The sequence below is a fragment of the Mastigoproctus giganteus genome, chromosome 9 (assembly GCF_048544385.1).
Source record: "Mastigoproctus giganteus isolate SK-2022 chromosome 9, ASM4854438v1, whole genome shotgun sequence".
Lineage (NCBI taxonomy): Eukaryota > Metazoa > Arthropoda > Arachnida > Uropygi > Thelyphonidae > Mastigoproctus > Mastigoproctus giganteus.
The window spans coordinates 43,666,512-43,685,071 of NC_143583.1; the positions used below are offsets into that span (position 1 = coordinate 43,666,512).

The 18,560-nt window shown below is 35.7% G+C and overlaps 1 protein-coding gene across 2 annotated transcripts in view; it reads left to right on the forward strand.

The window, feature by feature from the left end:
* Sqor (Sulfide quinone oxidoreductase) overlaps nucleotides 1–18,560 on the forward strand; it is a 133,406-nt gene that overhangs the window by 42,918 nt on the left and 71,928 nt on the right. For both annotated transcript variants that reach the window (XM_090382089.1, XM_090382090.1), the window contains exons 5-6: nucleotides 1,522–1,716; nucleotides 8,035–8,253. In XM_090382089.1, the coding sequence (XP_090238215.1) occupies nucleotides 1,522–1,716; nucleotides 8,035–8,253 (414 nt within the window). The remainder of the gene's footprint in view (nucleotides 1–1,521; nucleotides 1,717–8,034; nucleotides 8,254–18,560) is intronic.

Sequence of the window (18,560 nt, forward strand, 5' to 3'; positions counted from 1 at the left end):
CGGCTTATCAAATTATGGATATCGATGAAAACAATTGCAATATGTCACATCCATAATATCAAAATGTTAATACTAAAAAAGGTTTTAGTGCTAAAAGCCTCTGACTACAGAAAATTGACTAATCAAATAAGTTAGTGCGTAGTATCATTTTAGTTCGTAGTAAATCACTGAAGTAGGTGAAATGGCATCGTTTTTAATATATCTCATATTGTGAATTCCGTCACGATGAGTTGCCCTGATGTTGAACTACCTTTGACAGTGGATTCTCAAATAGGCAACACTTCACCAGTGTATTCTTGTTAGATACCACCACTGGGTGGTGGTGTCTGCTGAGAATAAGTAACATTGGTCTTCTCCAGTGGCGAAGCTTCTGTTGTGTATTGGAGGTAGTGCCTCCTTTTCTTATTGGAGGTAGTGCAATATCAGGGCAACTCATTGTAAAGGCATTCACAATATGAGATGTAAAAAATGATGCCATTTCACCTACAGTGGCTTACTACAAACTAAAATGATGTTATGCACTAACTTGTTCGATTACCAAAATGTTTATATTGTAAATTGTTCGATTACCAAAATGTTTATATTGAAAAATATAAAAATAAAAATTTATTTTTATATTTTTCTAATATAAAAATAAAGATTTCTATATTTAAAAAATGTATTAAGTGGGAAAATATAATAATAATAATAATAATACAATATGTATACTTTATCACAAACTTTTTATGCTGGAAAGCTTTTTACCTGGGAAACTTCTTACATGGGAAAATAATACATTACAATATATAGAGTTAAAATTGGGACTTAAGAAACCAAACCTAGTACAGGGGAAATTCTCAGACAAGAAGGTACCTAGTACCTTCTTGTGTGGGAATTTCTTATCTGGGTTCTATTGTATATATTTATTTTTATGAAAAACCCCAATTATGAAAGGTATTAGAACTTATAGTACTTTTTAGAACTAGTATTGTGTGCAGATTGAAGGTTGAGAAGATGAAAGAAGATACTTGTTGAAAACTTCTTAGAAGGGAAAATGACCTTAAGGTATGAAATATTAACTACACAAAAAAATGAAAAGATACATATAAATAAGTTAAAGATCACTTGAATCTGTAGTCATTTATTTGAAAGTAGTGCAATAACATTATGAAGCATGTAACTTATCAGAATATCTAATAATCAAGTTAATATGTGGTTATTAAGGCAGAGGTTGTTCTTTTCATTAAAACCATTGCATTAACTATGCAGTTTAGATACTGGTTGCCAGAAAAATAAGAGAAGACAAGAAGGTTTTGTTTCATCATTTTGAAATGGCCAAAATAGAATTGGCTATTTTATAATTTCAAAGGGCTCAACTTATTTTTTGTCTGGCAGTTCATTGTTTATAGAAAGAATTCAGAAAGAATTATATTTTAAGTTTTAATGGCCAGTATTTAATTTTGTGTATCTTTAAATAACATATATATTCTAATAAATTGTTATAATTGATTATGACTTTGTTATTATTATTTTTTTAAACAGATCAAAGGCCTTCCAAAAGCTTTTGAAACACCAGGAGTGTGTTCAAACTATTCCATCAATACAGTTACAAAAACATTTGAAGCTTTGAAGAATTTTCAAGAAGGAAATGCTATATTTACACAGCCAGTCAATCCAATTAAATGTGGAGGAGCGCCACAGAAGATTATGTATTTGTCTGATAGTTATTTGAGAAAGGTTTGTGGAATTTGTTTTGAAAAACTATACTGAATACGCGACTATTTTTATAGTCTTTTACTATTTATTTAAAAGTATATTAATATATTTAGTGTAGATAGTAAAAAATGATTTTAGATATTTCCAGAACAAAATCATAACATACAAATTTGAAAAGTAGATGCACTGAAAATCTTAGTTTGTTTGCTCTACAAAATGAAAAGCAGAAGTAATCCAATACAGGAACTGTGTGTATGTGCTGATCGTGATATATTTTTAGAATAGAAACATAAACTGTCTGATGTATGCATTGAAGGACCTTGAGACATACAGGTATAAATCTTCAGAAAAAAGGACAGCAGAAATTTTCCTGTTGTACATCAGAAGTGTTTAATGCAACTCTTTTTTTGGTGTTTGTTAAAAGCTACAGTGAGACATTAGCATCAGTAGAGGCATATGATGCAAGAAAGTAAGCTTATGCAGCATCAGCCAAAAAAAAAAAAAACCCACTCCAATTTCACCCCTCCGTTTGTTTGAAATACCCCTCCAGCTGAGCCTTAAATTTATTTAGGCTATCAACTTCCACAACAATGGATGGAAGTCTGCAAGGCTTTATACACCTCTATCAGATCACCTCGCCGGTGCCTAGTCTCCAGACACTGTAATTTGCAAAACTTAAGCCTTTCTTCGTAAGAACAACCCTTTGTTCCATTCACTAATCTTGTTGCCCTTCTCTGTACTCGTTCCAGCAGCTCTACATCCTTCTTGAAATGAGGCCTCCAGACCTGTATACAGTACTCAAGGTGTAGCCTGACCATTGCCTTATACAAGGGAATAATCACCTCCCTATCCCTGATAGAAAAATTCCTGTATATCATTGACAAGACACCATGAGCTACTCTTGCAGTCCGTCTGCACTGCTCAGAGAACTTCATATCTGCCTGCACAATTACCCCCAGGTCCTTTTCATTCTTTACCACTGTCAGTGTAGTACCACAGAGTTGATACGTTGCTCTGGGGTTACTGTTTCCCATATGTAGCACTTTACATTTGTCAATGTTAAACTTCATTTGCCACCTCTCAGCACATCTGCTCAACCTTTCCAGATCCTGTTGCAGCAGCATAGCATCAGTTGCCTTATACAAGGGAATAATCACCTCCTTATCCCTGCTAAAAAAATTCCTGTATCTCATTGACAAGACACCATGAGCTACTCTCGCATTCCATCAGCACTGCTCAGAGAACTTCATATCTGCCTGCACAATTACCCCCAGGTCCTTTTCATTCTCTACAACTGTCAGTGTAGTACCACAGAGTTGATACGTTGCTCTGGGGTTACTGTTTCCCATATGTAGCACTTTACATTTGTCAATGTTAAACTTCATTTGCCACCTCTCAGCACATCTGCTCAACCTTTCCAGATCCTGTTGCAGCAGCATAGCATCAGTAGTGTCCTTAACAACCCTACAACTTTTGTATTATCTGCAAACTTGGACATTAAGCTTGATATACCATCATCAATATCATTTATAAATACAGAAAACAACAATGGACCCAACACTGAACCCTGAGGAACTCCACTAATAACATTAGTCCACAATGAGCAGTATCCATTGATTACCACTCTCTGTCTTCTTCCACTCAACCATCCCTTTATCCATAGCAGCAATTTGCCTCCAATGCCACACTGCTCCAATTTGTGCAGCAGTCTTCCATGTGAACAGTGTCAAAAGCCTTTCTAAGATCCAAATATATAATTTAGAAGAGACGATTTAGAGAAGCAAATTGTAATGTGTGGCTATTGTTCATTCATTTATTTTTCTAAATTTGCTAAAATATTTATGCCAGCTTTCTTAAAAATTCTGTTTTATTATATTAAATTTTATTTTTATGTCCTGCAACCTTGCTGTGAAATTTCCTTTTTCTAAATAAATTCTCCTATTCTGAATGACATTTAGGTTATATAGGGATGAACTTAAATTATTTTTACAACTTTACTGATATAAAAACTTATGAAGTAGAAATAAAAAAAATAAAAGGTTATCATCTCACTGTTTAGAGAAAATTTAGATTTATAGATATGTTGGAAAAAAAGTCTTTGAATTTGAAAGTCTGTGACTTAAACAGTGGCCCCGAGTGGGCTTGTTGCTTAGGTTAAAACACTATTGGAAACTGACGAAATTCTTAAAGATGTCTTCTGTCAGAGCTATGTTTAGCCAATTTCATGTAGAGGGAGTAGGATTTTTTCTCCTGAACTCATATAATGTACAAATTGGCTCACGAATATTATTATTAGTACCATATGATGCAAGGAAGCAAGCTTATAATGCATCAGCTTTATAAGCTTGCTTCAACTCCCTTCAGTAATTTGTCTAATTCTTCCTTGTATTTATTCAAACTGTCCACTTCCACAACACTAGATGGAAGTTTGTTCCTACAGTCAACTACCTGCTGGCTGAATTCAAACCTCCTCACATCTATCCTGCAACCATCCTTCCTCAATTTGAATTTATGTCCCCTCATGTTCAGACTGAACAAGAGGAAGAATGCCATTATTTTTGAGCTTGCTCAATCCATTCAAAGCCTTAAAAACCTCAATCAGATCAGCTTTCAGGTGCTTAGTCTCAAGATGCTGCAGTGAAGCCTGTCTTGGTAAGATTACCCTTTCGTTGTTGCCCTTCTCTACACTGTTTCAACAGATCTACATCATTCCTAAATTGAGGCCTGTAGACCTGTATGCATTTTCCTGTATGTCTGTACACTATCATGAATACAGCTGTACAGATGTAACGCATACTATAAAGATTACATGTAGGACCATATGAATTCAGTGAAGTATGAAAAGAGAAGATAATGTATCGTGGCATTACCAAAGCAACTACAAACCAATCAACCAACCAATCTAAATAGTAACTTCTTCATCCCTTGTGTTGTGACTTAAACCATTAGTAACATTAGCACAAGAGATGGTGCAGTGATTAAGTGAGAATTTAACCTTTGGTGAAAAGGGCATCACCATAAGAGGTGCAGTCTGTAGAGTGGTTTATTCAGACTAAATATACCTAAATGCAGAGAAACTCCAGGCAATATACAAGCAAAAACCACCATTATAACCATCACTTCATGCTTAGCATAAATTACTTAAGTTATTCATAAAAAAAAAAAAAGATTTTCCTAGCAAGTTGAAACCTTTAGATATGCTGTGAAATAGTTTGGTAACAAGAAAAACGTTGTTATGAGTAATAATTTTCAGACTACCAAATACTTTTTAAAACTTGGTATCTCAATCTCACAAGTCTTAAGTTTCTAAATCCAATCATGCACGAAGTTGTCAGGACCCTTAGAGAAATTGCACATCTGTTCTTTCTTATTTTAAAATGTTCACCTCCAAAGAATGTCTTTCAGGAAATCTGTATTCTCTGACATTGTATGACACAATCATACTAATAAGTTACAGGAAACATGGAAGCACTTCTACATATTCTCAAAGAAATCCATCTCAAGAAAATAACGAGAGAAAGATGCATATTTTTTTATTTACCTTACATGTGAAGAACTGTTTTGGAATAAACTTGCTGCTCTCTATGAATATGAGAAAGTACATGATATTTTCCAAGACTATCTCATTTTCTCCTATCATTTCTGGGGATTGTTAAAGTTGTAAAATTAAATGTAACAAAATATGAATTATATAAAGTTAGATTTTGTCCAGTGTAGCTTCATTTTGGCAGCAACCACATGACCTTGGTGAATGGAAGAAACCAATGAGCATATCATTTCAGTAACCCATAAACAAAACCTTATGGCAAGGCATTGTGAAGTTATTGAAATGTTATACAATACAGTATAAAATGCACCAAGTGGTCACTTTGTTAGGTACATCTACCGTTTTCATGAAATGGAGTGCTCTTCCAGTAACAGTATCATGTAGTAGTAGTAGTAGTAGTGGCATGTGATGCAAGAAAGCAAATGTATGAGCTTATGCAGCATCAGCCAAAAAAAAAAATCACACCATTCCCTCCAAATGCCTGTCCAGTTTCTCCTTAAATTTATTCAACCTATCAACTTCCACAACGACAGATGGAAGTTTGTTCCAGCAGTTAACCACCCGCTGGCTAAAGGCAAATTTCCGCACATCTATTCTACATCTGTCTTTTCTTAATTTGAATTTATGCCCCCTTAGGTTCGTAATCTGAACAAGTGGAAGGATTCCATCAGAATTCAGCGTGCTCAACCCATTCAAGGCCTTATATACCTCAATCAGATCACCGTGCAGGTGCCTTTTACTGCAGAGTATGTGTTCATACTCTGCAGTAAAAAAGCAGGTGGGCAGATACATAGGGTTGATATGTTTACTGAAATTCAGTGCGAAAATGAGTAATACAAAACATATAAATGACTTTGAATGTGGCGTAGTGGTTTGTGCTAGAAGTGCCAGTGTGAGTATCTTGTAAACTGCAACCCTGCTAGGATTTTGCAGGATCACTGCTTTTCTGGATGGTTGGTCTTGATTGGTTCAGTAATCAAATGACATCCAGATAATAGCAATCCTCTGGTTGGAAACAGCTTGTCGATGTGAAAAGTAAATGGAGGCAGACAAGACTTGTGCAAGTTGTCAGAGAGGCTACAGTCAGTCAAATAATAACGCAGTAAAACATTGGTAACCAAAGAGGCATTTCAGAATGTACTGCTTATCATACCTTGTCACAGATTGGGTACCACAGCTGACAACTGAACTGGGTAGGGGAGTTCTACTCCTGTCAGCAAAAATTAAGAGAGGCATTTGAAGAGGCTATACTATGAAAGTGTTTGAATAGGTTACACTGTAGGGTTACATTGAGCTCAGGAACACTCACACTGGACAGTGGAAGATTGGGAAATGTTGTGCCTAATCTGAATATTGCTTTCATTGTTTCCGTAGTTTTATCCTGTTGTATTATGCTGATTGGAGGATCAGAATATGGCAAAAACAACATGAGCCCGTGGACTCATCATGCCAGGTATCATCAGTGCAGACTAGTGGTGTTAATGGTGTAGGGAGTGTTATTGTGGTGCACATCGGCTCCCTTGATACTGCTGGAACATTTGAATGTAACAGATTATCCAGAAATTGTTTCTGATCAGGGACCTCCCTTCATTTCAAATTGGTTATTCCAACAGGATAATGCACAAGGGCATAATTGTAAAGAAGTGGTTTCCGAGACTATAAGAGTGAATTCAGCCTACTGCAGTGGCCTTCCCAGTCACCAGATGTCAGTCCAATTGAGCACATCTGGGATGAGGTAGAATGAATTCTTAGGAGTAGTGATCTTCAACCATTCAGTTTGTAATAACTGTGGGAAGCAATTGAGTCAACATGGACTGGAATCCCTGTGGCATGCTTTCAACACCTGTCGAGTCCATGCCAAGATTAATGCCGGCTGTTCTTAGGGCTGAGGGGAACCTACTTGGTATTAGGTAGGTATACCTAATAAAGTGTAATTTTTGCATATATCACCTTTTTTATTTGTATTTTATATACATATAGAGAGAGCTGTTTTGCATCAATTATATTGGCCCAGCTTTTTGCACTTCATATCTGTTGGAGTTGGTTTTACTGATAGGATCATGTAACTACTATGTGCCAATTTTTATACCAAGCTGAATAACTGTCTATTTCTCATACAGGCTAATAGTGCAAGAAAATAGAGAAATGTGTTCATTTTTTCTTCTGAAAAGAATGGCCTTGTGGAGGCAAGCTACCTTGAGAGTAACAGCTAAATCATCTAAAAAGAAACATGAGATAATGTTAAGAAAGAACTATTTTAAATAACTGTTGTTGTGATTTTTTTTATAAAACATTAACTGCTGTGGTAATGAATATAATAATTCAGTTTTATAAGGCTTATAATATTATTGGACAGTAGAAAAAAATATTGTTGAGAAATATCCACTTATCTGTTATGGGCTTTTAAAAGTTTCAGCGTAAAAAATAACTTTCACAACCACTTAAGTTTCAGGTTATTTTTAAGTAATTAAATAAAAAATGTAATAATAGAATAATAATTTTATTCCTGACCAATACAGTATTATTAATCAAAATACCCTTTTCTTGTTCTTGATATAAATTGGACATGCTTATGCTGGTTAGTTTTTATTTTTTAATGATTTTATGTGATCTAACATATTTATGTTTGAGCAGGAAATGTATTTGAAGTATGGTTCTCAATCAGTAAATTATTCTTAAATGCATATGTAATATTTTTGTTTCTAAACTATATATGTATTTGTAAAATATGGTGAACAACAGTTTGAGAACTACTGTTTTGCATAAATCAACATATTTTCATTATTTTTCAGGTTGCCAAGAGGGATAAAGCAAATATATATTTTAATACAGCTCTTGGAGTAATGTTTTCTGCACCAAAATATGCAGCAGCACTTTCAGCAATAGCTAAAAACAAAGGTATTGTGGTTAACTTTCAGCACAATCTTATCGAAGTTAAGCCTGAGTCAAAAGAGTGTATTTTTGAAAAACTAGGGGAAAATACTCAGCCTAATGAAAAAGTTACATTTAAAGTAAGTTGAAGATGTTCATAGTTTCAGTTTTTTAAAATGAACATGAATTAATTTTTGACTCTTATTAATTACTTCTGAAATAAGTGAAGAATTTTTTATTATAATTTGTAACCTTTTGTTTTTTCTCTTTCTGAAGAATATAAAATATGACCTTGCATGGGTTTTAATCATACTAGTACCATATATTGGTCTGATCATTTAGGATTCAACTTCATTGATTGAACTTCATCAATCAATTTTATTCAGGCTCAGGCATGTTATTATTTCTTAATCTTTTGTAAAACTAGGAGAGAAATACATTATAGCACGATCATAATGTAATGGGCTTGGTCAGTAACACTACCATAAAGTTATATGTAGATAATAATAAAAAAAAAAAAAAAAAAAAAAAATCCTCACTAGTTGTACAGGATGGTGATTTTTACATCCTAACATCCTGTATGAATATTTCTGAAATTTTTTCTGGTCACAATTAAATGAAGATTGAAAATTCCAAGTTACAAGTGATTTGGAGAGTGAGAGAGATAGCAATGAATTTAACAGAATGTAGTCAAAAGATTTTGAGTTAAGGGAGATCAAAAAGATTTTAGATTAAAGAAGTATCTAATAAGAAATATGAGTAGGAATATGTACCACCTTTTAAAAAAAAAGAAATTGTAGATGAACTGGGAAATTAGTATTATAGCTGTATGGTGCCCTGAGCTTTTGCTGCACTGTACAAAAAAAAAAAAAAGTAGTAGTAAACCACCTATTTGACTCCCTTTTCACATAGGTATCTATCCAGCTGAGCCTTGAATTTCCCTGGTGCCTCCGTAGCCAGGTGGGAAGGAGCAGCAGTGCGTAGCACACGCTTCTTGATTAGACCGGGGTTCGAGCCCGTCACCACCAAATACGGAGGATGCGGAAAGGTCAGGGAATGACCACTGCATATCCCGGAGCAATATGGCCTTAGTTGCTAATGCTCCTAAAAAACCAAATAACAAATAGCCTTGAATTTCCCAAGCTTCTACCATCCATGGAGACAACTTATTCCAATAATTAATAACTTGCTGACTAAAAGTAAATGTCCTGCAGTCCAGTTTACCCCTCCCCCATAATTTGAATTTATGTCTTCTAGTTCTGGATTCATTTATAACAGTGAAAATTATATATTTGTTCATTTCACTTTCACCTCTCAGAGCCTTATGCACTTCAATCAAATCTCTGAGTTATCTAGTTTCCAAACTAATCCTCCTTTTCCCTAAAACTCATCTTATTGTTTAAATTGTGTAATTAGGACAATAAGGGAAGTGGTAGCTGAGGAAGCCAACAGTTTGTTTCATTAGAATTAAGTGGATTTAGAAGATTGTAGATAGAAGTTGACTTCACTAAGATTAAAAAATTTCAATTCAAAAATTTATATGGCTTGAAACCATAAATTTTCGAATTGAAATTTTTTAGTTCTTTCTCATAGATAAATTTGCCTGTTCTTGACTTCTTTTACCTCCCTTCAGTCACAGTTGCCAGAGTTGAGTTAGTGAGATCAATCACTTTTTGATTAATCAAGTAGTTTTCTGTAGAGTCCAAACATGAGAATTGTCTACCACAAGTATCATGTAATACCACGAAGGTTCAATGATCATTTCTCTGTCAGGTTTTGGTGTGCAACCTTGACTCTGTCTTACATCTAGTATGCTAATCATGTATAAAGGATTGTTATAATTAAACTATGTTAATTTTGAGATCTGTAGATAGAAAACAGCTACTTGTGCAGAGCTGAAATTTAGAATGAAAATAGCCAGACAGTGCAGAAAGGAATGATGCAAATCAGCTGCTGTACCAAGTTCAATTTTATATTCTCCTTGACAGTATAATGGTTTAGCCACTCATTTGAAGAAGTCTGGATTTACATCCTTATGGAGACTGAAGGAATTTCTAAAGATATCTTCAGTCAGGGCTGTAGCCAGTCAATCTCAGGTGGAGGGGGTAGGTTTCCTCTCTGAGTTATTCTGGGTTTTTCAGTCTGCACAACGTGCAAATTAGCCCATGAAACTGGCACAATATGGTGTAAGATACCATTGTGCAAGCATCAATAACAACAACTGTAGTTTATATGAGTACCAGTGTAGAATGCTTTGCAGAAACATGTGAAAATCAATCATTAGAGTCCTTTCACATGGTCAGTTTCCAATACCTGCATTTTTGCACCACTGAAGTTGTAATAGGAAACAATGACTGACAGTAACACCACTCACTACGGACCATGTGAAAGAGTCCATTGTTTCTATACATATCAGGTGGAGTGGTACGTCATAGAGTTGAATGTGTTAAAGTGACTATAAAAAGTTCAGTAGCAGCCGCTCTGTCACAAGTAGACAAAACTCAAACCATTCAGAGCCTTAAACACCTCAATCAGATCTCATTGCCGGTAACTAGGCACATGTAAGGAGATTTGATTAAGGAGTTTAAAGCTTTGAATGGATTGAGTAAGTTGAATGTTGAGGGCATCAGACAACACACATCTTGTTCAGATGACACACGAGGGAGACATAAATTTAAATTGAGGAAGGATGGTTGTAGTATAGATGTGTGGCAAAAATTCATGAGTTAGAAATGAAAGTGTCTGTAGTTCTGCCCATACAAGATAGGAGGGAATATATGTTGAGAATGTTCTCAATCAATTCAGCCCTGGAGAGAATTTTTTGTAAGGATCACGGGTTGAATTTTTCTCAGCATGGTCTGTGCTTGTTAACAGGAGAGACTGTTTTTACAGGGATGGAATATGCTTAAATAGAATAGGTGTAAGAATATTTGCTGAAACTATCGAGGCAGTGATAGGTGAATCAGAAAACTGCTAGCCTGGGGGAATATACAGACTGATAACCCCAGGGGTTCACATCTGGTGAGTATGGGCTTGGCAAACCCAGAGTCCTGAGCTGGATATCATCATCATTCTTGCTTTCTTGGTGATTCCCTTCTACTTCTCTCTCTCTCACTCAGGGTAACACAGGAATTTTTTTTTTTTTTTGGCTGGTGCAGCATAAGCCTCAGGCTTCCTTGTACCATATGGCTAATAATAATAATAATAGAGCTACAAACAGAGGTGAAAGTGATTCTTGCATTGCTACTATTGGTACATGCAGCAACCTGGAAAGCAAGGTGCCTAGGATTTCTGGCACTGATGTGGATTATGGAACAAATGATTACATGGGCTGTGTTAGGATAATTAAGAGTAAGAACACATACATGTATACCTGTTTGTACACTAATGCTAGGAGCATTGTAAATAAATTTGATGAATTTGAAGGACTGACTAAGTCATCAAATGCAGAAATTGTAGGAATATCAGAAATATGGTGTCATTCTGACATAAGTGATGCTGAATTTGAATATGGGGAGTATAATGTATAGAGGAAGAAGAGACAAGATAGGAGAGGTTATGCTTTTAGTTAAGAAGAATATTTACTCTGAAGCAGTGCATACAGTTGAAATGGGTGACGAGTGCAACGTTCAGTCAGTTTGGTATGATATAAGTACTGGGAAAAGAAAATTGAGAGTAGGAGTGTGTTATAGGCCTAATGATTGTAGTAGTAGTGGCATGTGATGCAAGAAAGCAAGTGTATGAGCTTATGCAGCATCAGCCAAAAAAAAAAAAAAAAAAAAAATCACACCATTCCCTCCAAATGCCTGTCCAGTTCCTCCTTAAATTTATTTAACCTATCAACTTCCACAACGACAGATGGAAGTTTGTTCCAGCAATTAACCACCCGCTGGCTAAAGGCAAATTTCCGCACATCTATTCTACATCTGTCTTTTCTTAATTTGAATTTATGCCCCCTTAGGTTTGTAATCTGAACAAGTGGAAGGATCCCATCAGAATTCAGCATGTTCAACCCATTCAAGGCCTTATACACCTCAATCAGATCACCGCGCAGGTGCCTAGTCTCCAGCCACTGCAATTTGCAGAACTTAAGCCTCTCTTGGTAAGAGGATCCCTTCATTCCTCTCACCAATCTTGTTGCCCTTCTCTGTACATGCTCAAGCAAATCTACATCCTTCCTAAAATGAGGCCTCCAGACCTGTATGCAGTACTCAAGGTGTGGCCTGACCATTGCCTTATACAGAGGGACAATCACCTCCTTTTCCCTGCTAGCAAAATTCCTATATATCATTGACAAAACCCCATGACCTGCCCTGGCAGCCTGTCTGCATTGCTCAGAAAACTTCATATCTGACTGCACAATTACTCCCAGGTCTTTTTCATTTTCTACCACCTTAAGTGTAGTACTACACAGTTGGTATGTTTCTCTGGGGTTACTTCTACCCATATGCAGTACTTTGCATTTGTCAAGGTTAAACTTCAGTTGCCACTTCTTAGCCCATCTGCCCAAATTATCTATATCCTGTTGCAAAAGCACACTGCCATTACTGTCCTCAACAACCCTGCCAACCTTTGTATCGCTGCAAACTTCAACACTAAGCCTGATATACCTTCATCAATATCATTGATAAATATACAAAACAACAGTGGACCTAACACCAAACTCTGTGGGACTCCACTAATAACATTAGTCCACGAAGAGCAGCACCCTCTGTCTTCTCCCACTTAACCATCCTTTTATCCATTGTAGCAACTTACCCTTAATACCATTCTGCACCAATTTGTACAATAGTCTTCCATGCGCAACAGTGTCAAAAGCTTCCTGAAATCCAAATATATGATATCAAAATTATTTTTTTGCATCCAGTTCCTTTGTAACCACATCAGTATACCAAATAGCTAAATAGAGAGGTAGAGTGGGCTAGCAAATGAGAATCTCATAATGGGGGATTTTAACTCTCCAGATTGATTAGAATTTGTGGATTGGACACTCACACACTAGCAAGACTTTTGTATATTTCTTGGATGACTGTTTTTTACTGCAGCATATTAGCATTAGTAGAGGCACATGATGCAAGAAAGCAAGAAAGCAAGTTTATACAGCATTGACTGTTTTTTACTGTAGCATATTAGCATTAGTAGAGGCACATGATGCAAGAAAGAAAGCTTATACAGCATCAGCCAAAAAAAAAAAAAAAATGATGTAATTATGTACCAGGTACATAATGAGTTGCTGCTCCTCTATTCAGAGACTGATAGTGTCACTGATAATGTCACAGCAGCCGTTAAAAACATCTTTACTGCAGGAACTCATTATGAAACTAAAATGATGTTTATAAAGTTACCAAGTAAATTGTGCAGATTTTTTTTTTAGTGTTTTGTCCCGTTTTTCATATTTATCACAAATACTATCTTTCCCTATACCCAAAGACACACTATCAACTTGTTGTTCATCCAATTCAGCTTCTGATTTATGTAATTTCTGACGCTCACATGGCCATTACCGTTGGCACGTATTGAATCACTCTTGAAGACATGGACATGGGTATCGTAATAAATACCAAGCTGCCTCTTGTGAACTTATCTCCACAGAATTCAATACATCTACACTTAATGCTTGCATTAGATCAGTTATATCCATATCAGGATATTCTTGTAGCTCTATAATTTTCCTTTGCAGGTTGCTTATTCCTCTGTTAGTTTTATTTACATATTCAACTACATATGCTGCACATGGATATTCTTCTATGATAAATTGTAAATCCGAATTAGACTTGAGCACTCCTAAATTTTCAAGGATTGTAATTATTCATAAATTTCTCTTCTATCTTGTGTTTAAGAAATACGTGGTCGTTTAATACCAGCTCTCAAAATATTTAGATATTCTTCTTCTGATTGGCATTGATTTGATTTAAGGAATTCTTCGAAATTAATATGATTATCCAATTCTAATGAGTTGTGCATTTTACGATATTTTTTGTGATAAGCTAATCTTTGATTGTCATCTGTGGCCATCGGTATCAATGTACAAGTTTGCGACATTGGCCAAAAAGGTGCTTCAAATCGACTTTCGCATCGGTTTGCATTATTATTTTTATAACAGGTAAAAGTATGTTTATGTTGCTGTAAATTTGAATAATCTGAAGTTTTCTCTATAGAACATAATGCATCTATCATTTGAATTGCTTCTTCCCTCCCATCTTCTTTTTCTTCTAATGGTGCAGAAGGGGCATTGTTCATCCATAATAATATATGTGCATGTGGACTTCCTCGATACGTTTAAAGAAATTCACAACATAATATTTCCCAAAAGGACTATAGATTTTTGATTTTAAAATTTTGAGTATACTCTCAACAATTTTATTACAGTATATGGCACACATTATGGAGTCTTCATTTATTAATGTAGTTATGGATCTACCATGTAAGGTAGATCCATAACTTCATTAGTTGTAATTTCTCGTTTATATCTGAATCTGTATATCATACATAGTAATATGGGCCATGTTGGTTCACACGCACTCAACATCAAGAACATAGGTTTTCCTAATTGACTAATCACGGCAAACACATCTCGTTTACATTGACTCCAATAATATGCTGAATTGGGAATTGATTTTAGAAATGCCAAGTTAGATTCTAATGACTTGTTTATAAATTCTTTCGATTCCAATATAGAACGAGTAATGTTAGCTGTTATTCCTACTGATTTAAATGCAATTTGCAAATTTTCTGGGGTAGGTATTTGCATAATTTTCATTGCCATATATAGCAAATGTTGGGGAGTTACTCCATGATGATCAGATCTACGAATTTTACTCAATGCCATCATAAAAGGAGTAATTTTCAGTCCATTTTTAAATTTTCATGCATGTCCCAGATATATAGCTGGAAAAGAAAGTTCTGCATGTATATCAAATATGAAACTCGTTGGAGATGATTTCTGACCTGGTGCTATACATAAATATTTATCTTCAGACCATAATAATGTTTGTTATTGAATTATCAATAGTTCATCAACATTGTTGACAGGTTCCACAATTTAATTTGAATGTTCCTGTTCACTATCATCATTTGTCCCCAAGATTTGTCACTCACTTTTATGCTGTAGAATTTATACAATGATGGATTTATCAAATACCATAACCATATTTTCACTATTATTTTCTTCTGCACACGTCCTTGTAGATATGATGATTTATGTATGAGTCTTCATTTTATATGTACATTAATGGCATAATCTTCATCTAATTCTCTAGGTATTTATTTAGTATTAGTATTAGTAATGGCCGCATGGTGCAAGAAAGCCTATGGCTTATGCTGCACCAGCCAAAAAAAAAAAAAAAAAATCCGAACAAAACAATGATAAAAACAAAACAAAAAAAAAAAAAAATAATAATAATTAATAAAAAAAAAGAAAATTAAACCTATCATCCTATGCGCTTCCCTTACCCGAAAGTACTATCCAGTTGACCTTTGAATTTCCCTAAACTGTTGGCCTCTACCACCAAGAAGGCAACTTATTCCAGTAATTTATAACTCGCTGGCTAAAATAAAACTTCCTGCAGTCCAATCTAAACATTTCCCCCATAACTTGAATTTATGTCCCCTAGTTCTAGCATCATTTATAATCTTGAAAATTTCGTCCTCATTCATTTTACTGATGCCTCTCAGAGCCTTAAACACATCAATCAAATCTGCTCTAAGGTGTCTAGTTTCCAAACTCTGCAACCCATATATTCGAAGTCTTTCTTCATAAGGACGCCCTTTTGCCGATCTCACCAGGCGAGTTACCCATCTTTACACCCTTTCAAGAAGCTCAATGTCTTTCTTTAGGTGTGGTCTCCATACTTGAACACAATATTCCAAGTGTGGTCTAACTTAAGCCTTATATAATGGGATTATCACGTCCCTATCTCTACTTGCAAAAGTTCGATAGATCATCGATAGGACACCATGAGCCTTCCTTGCAACCTGTTTACAATGCTCAGAGAATTTCATGTCTGACCGCATCGTAACACCCAAGTCCCTTTCCTCCAGTACTGGGTTTAGTTGAACTCCACCAAGTGAATAAGTTATTTTGGGATTACTGTTTCCCAGGTGTAATACCTTACACTTTGTTGGATTAAAGCATAGCTGCCATTTTTCTGACCATTCCTGAAGTCTATCTAGGTCTCTCTGAAGAAGCTCAGCTTGACAGTGATCATTAACTACTCTACCAATTTTAACATCATCTGCAAATTTAGACATCACGCCCTCTATCCCTTCATCAATGTCGTTTATGAAAATTAAAAACAACAGTGGTCCTAATACTGATCCTTGGGGAACCCCACTTCTTACATCAACGCAATCTGAGGAATAGCCATTTATCACAACCCTCTGCTTCCTGCCCTGAAGCCATCCTTCTATCCATCTAAGGATTTTCCCAGTGATTCCAACCTGCTCCACCTTATAAAGCAACCGCTCATGTGGGACTGAGTCAAAAGCTTTGTTGAAATCTAAATAAACAATGTCGAAATTATTCCCTAAATCCAGCTCGTGAGTGACCCTTTCGAAATAGCGAACCAGATTTGTTAAACATGATTTTCCCTTTACAAAACCATGCTGAGTATCCTTGAGAATTTTAATTCGATCCAAATGATCCTGAATTCCACCCTTGATCATTGCCTCCATGATTTTCCCTACTACTGAAGTCAGACTGACAGGTCGATAATTTCCAACTTCACTTTTAGAGCCACTCTTATGTATGGGAGATACATTTGCACTTTTCCAATCCAAGGGAATCTCCCCAGAGTCTAGTGATGCTCGCATAATTAGCCTCAATGGTTCAATGCACTTGCTTGCCGCCTCCCTTAAGATTATAGGGTATATTCCATCAACTGCAGGAGCCTTACTGGTCTGTAGGCTTGAAAGTTTTTTCATTAAATAATCTTGCAAAATTTCAATATCATTAATTACATATTTTTTAACTTCGCTCCCACAATTTCCCATTGCCACAAAAGGCTTTTAATTTTTTTTTTTTTTTTTTTTATGAAAACCCCAAACACGAAAGGTATCAAAACCTATAGTACTTAGTACCGTGCATGGGTTGAAGGAGAAATGGGGGGGGGATGCCGGAAACTTTGCTCTAGAGACTAAACATTTGTAAATATCGATGCAAAATAACTGTTGAGTTCATCTGCAACGGCAGCTGGTGTATTTAATACCATCCCCTTTCCCTTACGTAAAGGTCCAATTTGGTTTGTCCTGCTCTTCTTGGCATTTATATATGTGAAGAATTCTTTATCCCCCCCTCTTTGCTCTGTTTGCTAGTGATTTCTCATAAACTGCCTTTGCCTGTCGAACCTTTTCTGTGGCTCTATTACACATCACCTTGTAGCTGTTATAGGCTTCAGTACTTTTTATTGCTCTGTAACCTTTCCATGCCACCTTTTTCTGCTCAAGTAATGTGGCAACTTCACTATTCATCCAACTTGGAACTCTCCTCGTGGAGTATTTTTTTAAATGGTATATACGCATTCAAGGCATCTGTGATTAATGTTTTAAAAGCGTACCACAGTTCAAATGTATTAATTTTCTGCACGATATCTACCCAGTTAATAGAGGCCATGTAGTACCTTAAGGCATCGTAATTTCCTTTTCTGAAATTAAAACCCATTCCTTTGCCTTTTACTTTTGCTACTTCTCTCGTCATCATCCACCGTAGAACTTCGTGATCACTTTCTGCTACTAGTTCCTCTACTGTCAGCCCTGTTATGTCATCTGATTCATGTGTGATGATGAGGTCTAGGATATTCTTTTCTCTAGTACTTTCCCTGACATGTTGATACAAATAACAGTCATCTAGTTGATTTAAATATTTTGTTCCCCGTGTCGAGTTTCCTTCCCATTTACTCCAATCAATTAGAGGCAAATTGAAATCACCCATAATAAGGCATTGACGCTTACTTGCCCATTCCATTTGCATGTAGAGGCTTTTGTCATAATCTTCACAATCACCTGGTCTGTAGATTACTCCTACTCGCATTATACCTTTGTTTCCAACTATCTCACACCATACAGACTCTATACTAGCATGTGAAATGTCTGAATCTGGGAAAGCTATCGTCGCACTCAGGCTGCTTCTGATAAGAAGCATTACCCCACCACCCCTTCTATCTACCCTATCCTTCCTAAATACATTATACAAGCCGTACTTAAACTCATCATCCCCAATTTCCGGGTGGCACCACGTCTCTGTAAGCCCTATTATGTCCGCGTTACTTGTTTTAACCAGCAGTTCGAATTTGCTCATTTTATTGATGACACTTCTAACGTTACTGTATAAACAATTAAGATTTACTGTTCTTGTATATTTAACAACCCTAACACAAACCTAACACAACATAGGTAATTGATGAACCATCATATTTACGCTAACTGGTACATTTATTACTTGTCCAATGAT